Source organism: Pelophylax lessonae (assembly GCF_965119305.1).
Source record: "Pelophylax lessonae genome assembly, chromosome: 8".
Taxonomy (NCBI): Eukaryota; Metazoa; Chordata; class Amphibia; order Anura; family Ranidae; genus Pelophylax; species Pelophylax lessonae.
The window spans coordinates 272,925,070-272,937,959 of record NC_138775.1 but is presented as its reverse complement, the minus strand read 5'-3'; the positions used below and the strand labels follow the sequence as shown (position 1 = coordinate 272,937,959).

General features: G+C 42.6%; 1 protein-coding gene across 2 annotated transcripts in view; it reads right to left on the bottom strand.

Annotated features, from left to right (window-relative positions):
- WLS (Wnt ligand secretion mediator) overlaps positions 1 to 12,890 on the bottom strand; it is a 108,953-nt gene that overhangs the window by 46,739 nt on the left and 49,324 nt on the right. For both annotated transcript variants that reach the window (XM_082266491.1, XM_082266492.1), the window contains exons 3-4: positions 12,005 to 12,129; positions 9,069 to 9,230 (exon numbers count right to left, since the gene is read on the bottom strand). In XM_082266491.1, the coding sequence (XP_082122617.1) occupies positions 9,069 to 9,230; positions 12,005 to 12,129 (287 nt within the window). The remainder of the gene's footprint in view (positions 1 to 9,068; positions 9,231 to 12,004; positions 12,130 to 12,890) is intronic.

Below are 12,890 nucleotides of genomic sequence, written 5' to 3'. Positions count from 1 at the left end.
GAACCATCAGTAAAAGCCAATTGAGGGGGCAGGAGAATGCTGGGAATGTGATTGGAGTGACTAGGGGGTCCAGAGGCCAATCATTAGTGAATACGCCCCCCAGTATACAAGATAGCCCCGCCAAATCTCTAGCATTGTAATACAGGGACGTGGAAGAGAGTGGAAGCAGTTCTGTTACTTCTGCTTCAAAGTGTCATTTAGCAATTATTAGTGTGAGGAAAGGGATATCTAGTGTAGTTAGGGTACTAATTTCCACTATAGTTAGATTTAATAATCTAGTTTCTGTAGGGAAAGAGTTCTTCCCTTCTCTTAGAACACTTACAGAACAGGATGGTGGCTTCACCCGTCACCCTGCTTTTTGTTGCAGGCGTTTATAGGGCTTTTTTGAGGACATGTTTGGAGTCAGGCATGACATCTGAACTTCTGCGTAGGGGTATATATACACACACACACACGTATGTATATATACACATATATAGGTGTGAAAGTAGCAGAAACCTATGCTTATGCTAATGAAATAATTAACAGGCATATGGCTTCTCTGCTATAACACCTATATGTGTGTATGTGTATAAATACATACAAGTGTGTGCGTGTATATATATATATATATATATATATATATATATACCCCAATACAGAAGTTCATGTTATGCCTGCCTCCAAAGACCCCCAAAAAATGCCCAAAAAAAAAACGCCTGCTGCAAAAACACACCTGGGCGTTTTTGTAGCAGGCGTTTTTTTGGGCATTTTTTGGGCGTCTTTGGAGGCAGGCATAACATCAGAACTTCTGTGTAGGGGTATATATACACACACACACACGTATGTATATATACACATATATAGGTGTGAAAGTAGCAGAAACCTATGCTTGTGCTAATGAAATAATTAACAGGCATATGGCTTCTCTGCTATAACACCTATATATGTGTATGTGTATAAATACATATAAGTGTGTGTGTATATATACCCTATACAGAAGTTCAGATGTTATGCCTGCCTCCAAAGACCCCCAAAAAATTCCCCAAAAAAACGCCTGCAACAACACACCTGGGCGTTTTTTTTTGCATTTTTTGGGCGTCTTTGGAGGCAGGCATAACATCTGAACTTCTGTATAGGGGTAAATATATATACACACACACTTATATGTATTTATACACATACACACATATAGGTGTGATAGGAGCGGAGATTAATTATTTCATTAGCGCAAGCATAGGTTTCTGCTACTTTCACACCTATTTATGTGTGTGTGTATATATACCCCTACACAAGTTCTGATGTTATGCCTGCCTCCAAAGACGCCCAAAAAATGCCCAAAAAACCGCCAGCTACAAAAACGCCCAGGTGTGTTTTTGCAGCAGGATTTTTTTGGGGCATTTTTTGGGGGTCTTTGGAGGCAGGCATAACATCTGAACTTCTGTATAGGGGTATATATATATATATATATATATATATATATATATATATATATATATATATATATACACACACTATGTATTTATACACATATATACAGTGGGTACGGAAAGTATTCAGACCCCCTTAAATTTTTCACTCTTTGTTATATTGCAGCCATTTGCTAAAATCATTTAAGTTCATTCTTCTTCCTCATGAATGTACACATAGCACCCCATACTGACAGAAAAACACAGAATTGTTGACATTGTTGCAGATTTATTAAAAAAGAAAAACTGAAATATCACATGGTCCTAAGTATTCAGACCCTTTGCTGTGACACTCATATATTTAACTCAGGTGCTTTCCATTTCTTCTGATCATCCTTGAGATGGTTCTACACCTTCATTTGAGTCCAGCTGTGTTTGATTATACAGATTGGACTTGATTAGGAAAGCCCCACACCTGTCTATATAAGACCTTCCAGATCACAATGCATGTCAGAGCAAACGAGAATCATGAGGTCAAAGGAACTGCCTGAAGAGCTCAGAGACAGAATTGTGGCAAGGCACAGATCTGGCCAAGGTTACAAAAAGATTTCTGCTGCACTTAAGGTTCCTAAGAGCACAGTGGCCTCCATAATCCTCAAATGGAAGACATTTGGGATGACCAGAACCCTTCCTAGAGCTGGCCGTCCGGCCAAACTGAGCTATCGGGGGAGAAGAGCCTTGGTGAGAGAGGTAAAGAAGAACCCAAAGATCACTGTGGCTGAGCTCCAGAGATGCAGTCAGGAGATGGGAGAAAGCTGTAGAAAGTCAACCATCACTGCAGCCCTCCACCAGTTGGGGCTTTATGGCAGAGTGGCCCGACGGAAGCCTCTCCTCAGTGTAAGACACATGAAAGCCCGCATGGAGTTTGCTAAAAAACACCTGAAGGACTCCAAGATGGTGAGAAATAAGATTCTCTGTTCTGATGAGACCAAAATAGAACTTTTTGGCCTTAATTCTAAGCGGTATGTGTGGAGAAAACCAGGCACTGCTCATCACCTGTCCAATACAGTCCCAACAGTGAAGCATGGTGGTGGCAGCATCATGCTGTGAGGGTGTTTTTCAGCTGCAGGGACAGGACGACTGGTTGCAATCGAGGGAAAGATGAATGCGGCCAAGTACAGGGATATCCTGGACAAAAACCTTCTCCAGAGTGCTCTGGACCTCAGACTGGGCCGAAGGTTTACCTTCCAACAAGACAATGACCCTAAGCACAAAGCTAAAATAACGAAGGAGTGGCTTCACAACAACTCCGTGACTGTTCTTGAATGGCCCAGCCAGAGCCCTGACTTAAACCCAATTGAGCATCTCTGGAGAGACCTAAAAATGGCTGTCCACCAACGTTTACCATCCAACCTGACAGAACTGGAGAGGATCTGCAAGGAGGAATGGCAGAGGATCCCCAAATCCAGGTGTGAAAGACTTGTTGTATCTTTCCCAAAAAGACTCCTGGCTGTATTAGATCAAAAGGGGGCTTCTACTAAATACTGAGGAAAGGGTCTGAATACTTAGGACCATGTGATATTTCAGTTTTTCTTTTTTAATAAATCTGCAACAATGTCAACAATTCTGTGTTTTTCTGTCAGTATGGGGTGCTATGTGTACATTCATGAGGAAGAAGAATGAACTTAAATGATTTTAGCAAATGGCTGCAATATAACAAAGAGTGGAAACTTTAAGGGGGTCTGAATACTTTCCGTACACACTGTAGGTGTTATAGCAGAGAAGCCATATGCCGGTTAATTATTTCATTAGCGAAAGCATAGGTCTCTGCTACTTTCACGCCTATATATGTGTATGTGTATATATACATACATGTATGTGTGTATATATATATACCCCTACACAGAAGTTCTGATGTCATGCCTGACTCCAAACATGTCCTCAAAAAAGCCCAATAAAAACACCTGCAACAAAAAGCCAGGTGTAAAAGTAGCGAAGCTACTAACCTGTTCTATATTAATTCTAATACAAACTTTTTTTTCTGGTTCTGGACATGCTACAGAGCTGAAACTTCACAGGTACACCTTTTAGACCCCCCAGACACTAAATTCAAAGAAATCTCTTTTTTTTTTCAATAATTGGCTCTCTATCAAAAATGACAATTTTTAAGAACTTTTTTTTGTGTGATTAATAGTCCCTGGGGCATGACCCAGAACCCTAGGTACTTTTTAGGGGCATTTATTGGGTTTTAGGGCTTCAAACTGGTGTTTTTTGATTACCGAAGTTCGGGTCCCATTGATTTCAATGGGGTTCTGAAATCCGGGCCGAACTTTTGGGAAGTTCGGGTGTTCTGGTCGAACCGAACTTTTGAAAAGTTTGATCATCCCTAATCCCAGGGAGACCAAAACGACTGTCCTTTATTGGAAGATTTTCCCTCTATTAATATTTTGATGTGAACCCAAAATATGAGATTTTCTTTCACTTTCAATGATAATGGTAAACAGGACAAATAGAGAGGGGGGGGGGTCTCCCTAATGGGGGCACAGACAGCAATAAAAACAGACAGGTGTTCCTATCCCTCTTCATTCTATCTTAAACTAAAAAAAAAAAAAAAAAAAAAAAAAAAAGTTTTGCCTTTACTTACACCCTAAAGTTGAACTTCACTCTCCCAATCAACATTGACTATTTTATTCCTTATGCTGCTAGCATTAGTAAATAGATAGGAAGGTATATCATATTTACTTGTTTTAAGTTTTTTTTCTACTATTCTTTAGTTATTTCTTGGTTTCCAGGCCTATGCAAATGTCATACATCTCGGGAATCTTCAGAATGGGAAATTGGGCTTTTTCAGCGAAGCACACCCTCCTGCCTGCTGCATGTGTGAGCTAAGGGCAGATGGATTCCAGGAAGTAAATGCTACATGAATCATCTGTCCTCGTTTCAGCTAGCCACAGTCAAAAATGCTAGGGGGTTGTTTTTGAAAGGGATTTCTCAGCAAAGTAAAGCATGGAGACATGGGTGGGGGAGTTGGTTTTGAATATTAAAAATAAACAGTGTTTTTGGTTTGTGGTGTTCATATACAGTGTAGTTCCAATTTAACTGACCTTATGTACAGATTAAATGGCGGCTCCTGAGTGAATAAAGCCTAAGAGCCCATTCACACTAGGGCGACTTATGTTGCCCCAGGTCGCTTGACATAACAAAAGCAATGTTAATCAATCAGTGCTGTCTTAATTGGCACTACTGAAGTCGCTCCGACTTCAGAAAAGGGTCCTGTACTACTTTGAGGCGACCTGTGATCCGACTTGTCCCATATACTTCAATGGGAGTCACCTCCTTATCTTAATTAAAGCGACTTGTGATCCGATTTTCCATAAAAATGGTATTGAACAAGAAAAAAAAGAGCATTTTTCTTATAATTTTTATTAAAACATGAATATGTCTTCTGTCCACCTGGCCGTTTTTCTTGCAGGCATTTATCGGGCATTTTTGGAGGCAGGCATGACTTTTTTTGGATTTAGTGTCTGGAGGGTCTAAAAAGTGTACCTGTGAAGTTTCAGCTCTATAGCATGTCCAGAACTCCAAAAAAATATAATTTTCCTTATAATTATTAATACAGCAGTGTGGCGGCTTCTCTACACCTTGCATTTTTTCTTGCAGGCATTTATCGGCATTTTTGGAGGCAGGCATGACTTTTTTTGGATTTCGTGTCTGGGGGGGGGGGGGGGGGGTCTAAAAAGTGTCCCTGTGAAGTTTCAGCTCTGTAGCATGTCCAGAACCCACACTGAACCCACACTGCTGTATTAATAATAAAAATTATATTTTTTTGGGGTTCTGGACATGAAACCTCACAGGTACACTTTTTAGACCCCCCCAGACGCTAATCCAAAAAAAGTTATGCCTGCCTCCAAAAATGCCCGATAAATGCCTGCAAGAAAAAACGGCCAGGTGGAGACAAGCCATATTCATGTGCTCATAAAAATTATAAGAAAAATGCTCTTTTTTTTCTGGTTCTGGACATGCTACAGAGATGAAACTTCACAGGTACACTTTTTAGACCCCCCCCCCCCCAGACACTAAAGACATGCCTGCCTCCAAAGACGCCCAAAAAATGCCCGATAAATGCCAGCAAAAAAAAAAAAAAAGGGAAGGGAAATTAGGTCACACAACACATCATATTCTGATTGGCCAAATACAAAGTCCTACAAAGTCGTCTCGCGTCAAGTCATGCCGAAGTCGCGCAAAGTCGCGCTAAAAGTCGCGCTAGAAGTCGTCCCTTATGAGGCGACTTTAGTGGTCGCGGCAGTGTGAACCGGCTCTAAAACAGAGCTTGCAGGCCTCGTTCAGCAATATTGTTACAGTATGTTTTGATTAGAGTGTTGATCAAATTCAATTCCAGCAGTCTTTCTTTTTTAAATTACAAAATTCGTTTTATTAACTTTTTTAAAACTTACATTAACATTAAATAGGCCTAACTAAAGTGGAACGGTAATTAAATCCTGATAGCTCACTTCAGGCTGCCCACTTTTGCAGATATAGCTATGTAAAAAAATAAAGTGCCTATGTTGTTTAAAATCCAGCAATACTCTATCTCATCCTGCTCTGCACATGATCATTTGCACTCTATTCTCTGCACTGTGCCTACAATTTACAGCCACTAAATGCAGATCAGCAGACAGCTTTAAGATTTATTGCTGCTGAAGGGGAAAGAAGGCAACAGGAATGACACAGAAACAGAAGAAACAGGAGCAATGCTGGAGGCAATTTACAGCACACACTAACTTTGGTAGCTTATTAATGTGGAATGTGTTCTTTTGTTAAAGAACATTCATTTTATCAAACGGTTATGGGTAAAGTTCCACTTTTATTCCTTCCTCATCCACTCTTTTTGTTTTTACCATTCATATTCGAATCCTTATGTATACACTCACCGGCCACTTTATTAGGTAGACCTGTTCAATTGCTTGGTAACACAAATTGCTAATCAGCCAATCACATGACAGCAACTCTAGGCATCTAGACCGAGCATCAGAATGGGAAAGAAAGGGGATTTCATTGACTTTGACCGTGGCATGGTTGTTGGTGCCGGACGGGCTGGTCTTTGCATTTCAAAATCTACTGGGATTTTAACATACAACCATCCCTCGGGTTTATAGAGAATGGTGGGAAAAAAGAGAAAACATCCAGTAAGTGGCAGTTGTGTGGAGGAAAATGCCTTGTTGAGGTCAGAGGAGAATGGGCAGACTAGTTCAAAATGATAGCAAGGCAACAGTAACTCAAATAACCACTTGTTACAACCAAGGTATGCAGAATATCATCTCTGAATGCACAACACATTGAACCTTGATGCAGATGGGATACAGCAGCAGCAGAACACACCGGGTGACACTCCTGTCAGCTAAGAACAGGAAACTGAGGCTACAATTTGCACAGGCTCACCAAAATTGGACAATAGAAGATTGGAAAAACGTTGCCTGGTCGGAGGAGGAGTCTCGATTTTAGCTGCGGATTCAGATAGTAGGGTCAGAACTTGGTGTAAACAACATGAAAGCATGGATCCACCCTGCCTTGTATCAATGGTTCAGGCTGGTGGTGGTGGTGTAATGGTGTGGGGGAAATTTTCTTGGCACACTTTGGGCCCCTTAGTAGCAATTGAGCTTCGTTTAAACACCACGGCCTATCTGAGTATTGTTGCTGACCATGTCCATCCCTTTATGACTACAGTGTACCCATCTTCTGATGGCTCCTTCCAGCAGGATAATGCACCATGTCACAAAGCTCAAATCATCTCACCACTGGTTTCTTCAACATGACAATGAGGTCACTGTACTCCGATGGCCTCCACCGTCAACAGGTCTCAATCCAAAAGCGCTCCTTATATGGACCAACATCTCTGAGGAATGTTTCCAACACCTTGTAGAATCTATGCCACGAAGAATGAAGGCAGTTCTGAAGGCAAAAAGGGGGTCCAACCCGGTACTAGCAAGGTGTACCTAAAAAGTGGCCGGTGAGTGTATATGCGGCAACACAAACTGGACCTTGTGCCGTGCTTCCACATACGTGTACCTTTAAGCTGGGAGCTCGCTTTGATTATGCACCCCCAGCACAGAGACAAAGCTATCATCTATAGCAGTGTTTCTCAACCTATTTTCAGTCAAGGCACACTTTAAAATTATGGACAGTCTCAAGGCACCCCATTCTAAAATGTAAAAAACGATTCAAATAGTTTTACATAATGCCGCAGCATTGACACCTGTAAGACACCCAACATTAGAGGCGATTTATTCTTCCAAAACAAATACACTTTTGCACACTAGTACCGACTAGTATTCCAGTCTTTCTCATCTCCCTCAGTTTCTCTCCATCAGTCAACTAACTCTGACCCCCAGAGTTGTCTGAGAGGGGCAGGGGAGGGTCAAACAAGGATGCTGTGCAGACGAATAAAAACCCTTCTTATCATCACTGATGACATCACTGGTTATTAGAAAGCCGGTGGCTGGAAGGTTTAAATGGTGCACAATAAAACCTGTGGCTTTGTGTACCTAAAAGGCATGCTTGATCCACCTACTAGGTTGTATACATTTTTGGGCAATTTTTAGGCATTTTGCCAAGGCACCCCTGAAGAAACCTCAAGGCACACCAGGGTGCCTGGCAGGGGCGGCCTACCCATTGGGGGCACCGCCCCACCCATCCATGCGTCCAGCCCCCTAATCTACATGCAGGGTGCTGGACGCATGGATTCCAATGGGTTTTTCTTTTTTGTTGAAGCACGTGATTAGAGCCAGAGGCTCTAATAGGCTTCAGAAAAGAGTACTACGCCCTGAGCCCACCCAGTTGTGTGACAATAGCGAATGAATATTCGCTATTGTCACACGGATTCTCCTCCAGGCCAATCAGGAAGCGGGTCCTGAGACCTGTTTACCGATTGACCCAAAGGAGAAGCCATGTCATTGGCCAAGGAGGAGGAGGGGGGAGACCAAGGGGGAAGCCAGCGCCAACTGCTGACTGTCCTCCACATGTCCCGGGTGAGTGACTGGGGGGGGGGGGGGTATGGTGTGCGGACTGGTGTGGTCCGGGGGGGGGTTATGGTGTGGTCTGTCTGCCGCCCCCCCCCCTCGGCCCATGGAGCGCCAGAACCCTGGTTGAAAAAGGCTGATCTATAGCTTTTGGTCTCAGAGTAAGGATTGGGAGCTGGGAGGAATGAAAGATAAAATAGAGTAATAGTTAGAGAAAAGAGAAAATAGAGTTCTAGTTAGAGAAAATAGGGTAATAGTTAGAGACACAACTGTTAAAAATGTATAGCCAAGTTCTAGCAATTTCAATAGATGGAGTGGGCACTATAGAGTAGGAAGACCTGGACATACAAGGTACTGCCAAGATAAGATAAAAGGTTCTTATGGGCATACCATGTATGTCCAAGGTCTTTAATGGATTTAAGTATATAAAATCTAGCAAATATTAGAAAAAGTCTACTTCCTGGTATCAAACCACCACCAGACAGTAGTTTTACAGTCCAACTCCAAAGTTTAAAATTGTGTATTCTGCCAAGCACCGCTAATCAACAAGCAGGAAGACACAACAACATTTCCTCTATTTCAGGTCGTTTATCAGAGTAACGAGCCTGTGAGAGTCTCATCTAAGAATTAACGTCTGGAGTTGGAATATTTTACGATGTCTCACCACAAGGCGCAGGTCGTTTATCTCTCCAATGTCCACATTTATTTTGTTGTGCTCGTTGACGGGAAGCCTGATGTTGAGAAGGTAATATTTATGAGTCATGCTGCCCAGCTCGATGAGGGGAAGGACATCGCACTCGTAATAGCGTCCTTCGTTCTCTTCTGTCTGTAGGAATAATAAAAAGAAGTGCAAATAAAGCAAACATTCAAAGGACACGTTTCATTTTTATTTTTTTTTGGGTAAAAAGCAGTAGCCGCCCCCCATCCATGCGTCCGGCCCCCTAATCTACACGCAGAGCGCCAGACGCATGGAGTTCAATGGGTTTTTGTTTTTTTTTTAAGCACGTGATTAGAGCCAAAGGCTCTAATAGGCTTCGAAAAAAGGTGGGGCTCGGGGCGCAGAGCCCACCCAGTTGAGTGACAATAGAGAATGAATATTTGTTATCGTCACACGGATCCTCTTCCTGGCCAATCAGGAAGTGGGTCCTGAGACCCGTTTCCCGATTGGCCGAAAGGAGAAGCCATGCCATTGGCCATGGAGGAAGAGGGAGGAGACGCTAGAGATTGAGGGGGAAGAAGCCGCCACCGCCGCCTGCCCTCCCTCCACATGTCCAGGCAGGGTGAGTGAGCCGGCAACCGGAGGGGGTGTATGGCGTGCGGGTTGGTGTGGTCCGGAGGGGGGGAATGGTGTGGTCCATCTGCTGCCCCCCCCCCCCGGCCTATGGAGTACCAGCTGCCACTAGTTAAAAGGTCAATTTCATCAAAAATGGAGACTTTGGGTGGTGGCTGACTTGATTATTGAGCTCTGTCCAGCTGCTATTGTGAGCTAAAGCCCACTTTCGGCTGACGTCACAGAGCTGGTCTAGGCTCTGTGGGGATCCCGAGGATAATGTCGGGATCCACCAAGATGCCTGACCACCAGCTGGCCCAGCCTCTCAGCCTGCCTCTGAGAGTCTATGCAAGCCAGTCACCAGGGTGGATTTTGTTTCATTTCGGTCAGATTTTTTTGATTTTTATCAAATGTATTTTAATAAAATGCTTTTGGAGTAAAAATCTCCTTAAAGATAGTTTTCTATTTAGAATACGTTGGTAATTTTGTTTATTCAGCATGAAATGGAGCTTAGTTATGAGGCGGTATATTCTGCAATATTTACATTTTTGGCAAACTCATTCAATGCATCCAAGCTCTGCAAGCTGAGATAAAATGCACTGCATTGATGTATTCACACAATTTCATACCAACTACCAGCAAGAATGAGTTCTTACATTTAAAGAACACCTGTCATTTCAGATCCATCATGGCAGCGCCTGTTCGCAGGCATCCACTCACCTGCTGCCGCCACATTCCTCACCTTGTTATGTCACTGCCGCATCACCAGCCGTCCCATTAAAATGAATGGGACAGTCAGTAAGTCAACAGCGGGTCAGAGGAGGAGCTGCTGCGGGACAGAGATGACAGTTGCTGTAAATTATGATTTAAAATTGAGTTGATTTAAATCAAGACTTTATACTAGGAATTTAAATCGTGATTTAAAGTGACTTGATTTAAATCAAATCCACCCTGCCAGTCACCACTGTGTGCTCAGAGCGGATCCGAGAATTGAGCGATCAGCTAGCTTTGATCGCTCTGTTCACGATGTAGAGCCGACAGAGGACGGATGCAGCATTGGATTGATGCTGCATCCACCTATTTTTTTTAGAAATCCCACACTTCTCCTTTAATGCCCAAATTCCAACATGTAGGACTTCTACCTAAGGAAGTCAACCGTGCCCTCCAGTTCACAATAACATTTTTAAACCTTATAATGTGCCCCTAACACTAAAATAAAATAAAAAAAAAAAACACACTTACTAGTCCACAGAGTCCATCGTTGTCTTGCTTGTGGAGAAGGTTCTTTCTACACTGCTCCTCTCTGGCACCACCATCTTGAGTTATTAGTGCATGTGCAGGCACACCACAGGGATCTTTGCTGGGTCTATGGGACCTGCCAGAACTCGTGCCTTGTTTGCGCATGCACCAGACCATTTGCACACTGCGGACCCCTGGCAGTAAACTGGCAGACAACTGCGCCAGTTCTGCACATACACAAGATCTGGCGATCTTTCTCCTGGGATGGGTGACATAGAAATTCTAGGAGGCAGTTCACAGGACTGCGTGTGTAGGTAGAAACACCGCAATGATGACCTACGGTGTTCATGTGATGGTGCATGTCTAGGAGGAAATGATGCACCTAAACTTTAGGAGGAAAAAAGTCAGTGGAGAGCAACAAAAAAAAAAAAAAAAAAAAAGGGTTTAAAGGTCCAATTTAAAGTGGTTGTTAAGCCACTCAATAACTTTGCCACAATCCCCTCTGCAATAATAAATAATGCCCCGAGTGCATGTATTTTTTTAAAAAAATGCCACTGTGTACCTCATTTCAGAGCGCCGATCAGCGCTCACGACACGTGACCAGCCACCTCTCTCGATCTGACAGCAAAGCGTGTGGGGCTGAGAAACCCCCGCTGACGTCAGCCAGGATGAGGAGATGAGGAGAGAGGTGGCCGGTCACTTGAGCGCCAATCAACGCTCTGCAATAACGTACACAGTCCCTCTTCCGGCCCCCCCCCCCCCCGGCCCATGGAGCACCAGCCGCCACTGCTTAGCCCCTATGATAAACCATGCAATTTACAGGGGGACGGCATAGCCAGGCAGAAAAAGCCAGGCTTTTTAGGTTACGCAGAAACGGGCATATGTCTGGCAGTTTACTGGCAAGGGTCCAAGGTGTGTCCTCAGGCGCATGCACAGACACACCATGGGAATTTGCTGGGTTCCATAGACCTAGCAAAGATCCCTGCGGGGTGAATTCAGGACACTGACGCCAGAAAAGCATCCAAAAGAACTTTCTCTAAAAGCAAGACAACACCGGGCTCCATGGACTAGTAAGTGTTTGGTGAACTCACCTTTGGAGCCGGAAAAGTACACTGAAGTTTTCTATGCTGCACCGAACGAGCTATTTCAGTCCACGGGTCAGTCAGCTCATCCCGGTATGCCATGGCCACATGCAGAGTCACCATTGCGTTCTCTTCTAAAATAGACAAAAAAAATTGATTCAGAATCACCCAAATAAATAAAACAAACTTTCAGATATTCACTAGAGAACCACCTAATGTTTTTGCAATAAAAAAGCCAAACTATTGTCATAGTATATATATATATATATATATATATATATATATATATATATATATATATATATATATATATATATATATATATATATATATATATATATATATATATATATATATATATATATATATATATATACACACACACACATACATACATATACATATACACACACATACATACATATACATATACACATACACACACACACATATATATGGCATGTTTTGCTGGAACTATATTTGGTATGATGAAAAGAAAAAAAAATGATTAAGCATTTACTGTATTTCTTTCTTTTTAAAACAATTTGTTAAATGTTCGAATGTAATAAAGATTTAAGTTGTTAATATTTTTCTTTTGACATTGTACCATTTGAAAAATGATTACTAATATTATTATACATATAAAATACAAGAGGGTCCTGCTCATAAGAGCTTACAATCTAGTAGGGAGGTAAAGTGGTACAAAAAGGTAAAAACTGTGGGGGATTAGCTATTGGAAGAGTTCAAATTTCAGCTGTTCGGTGGAGGTGGGATAGGCTTCCCTTAAGAGATGAGTTTTCAGGGATAGCCTAAAAAGGTGGCCAGAGTAGGAAATAGCCGGACAGATTGAGGTAGAGAGTTCCAGAGGTTGGGAGAGGCTCTAGAGAAGTCCTGA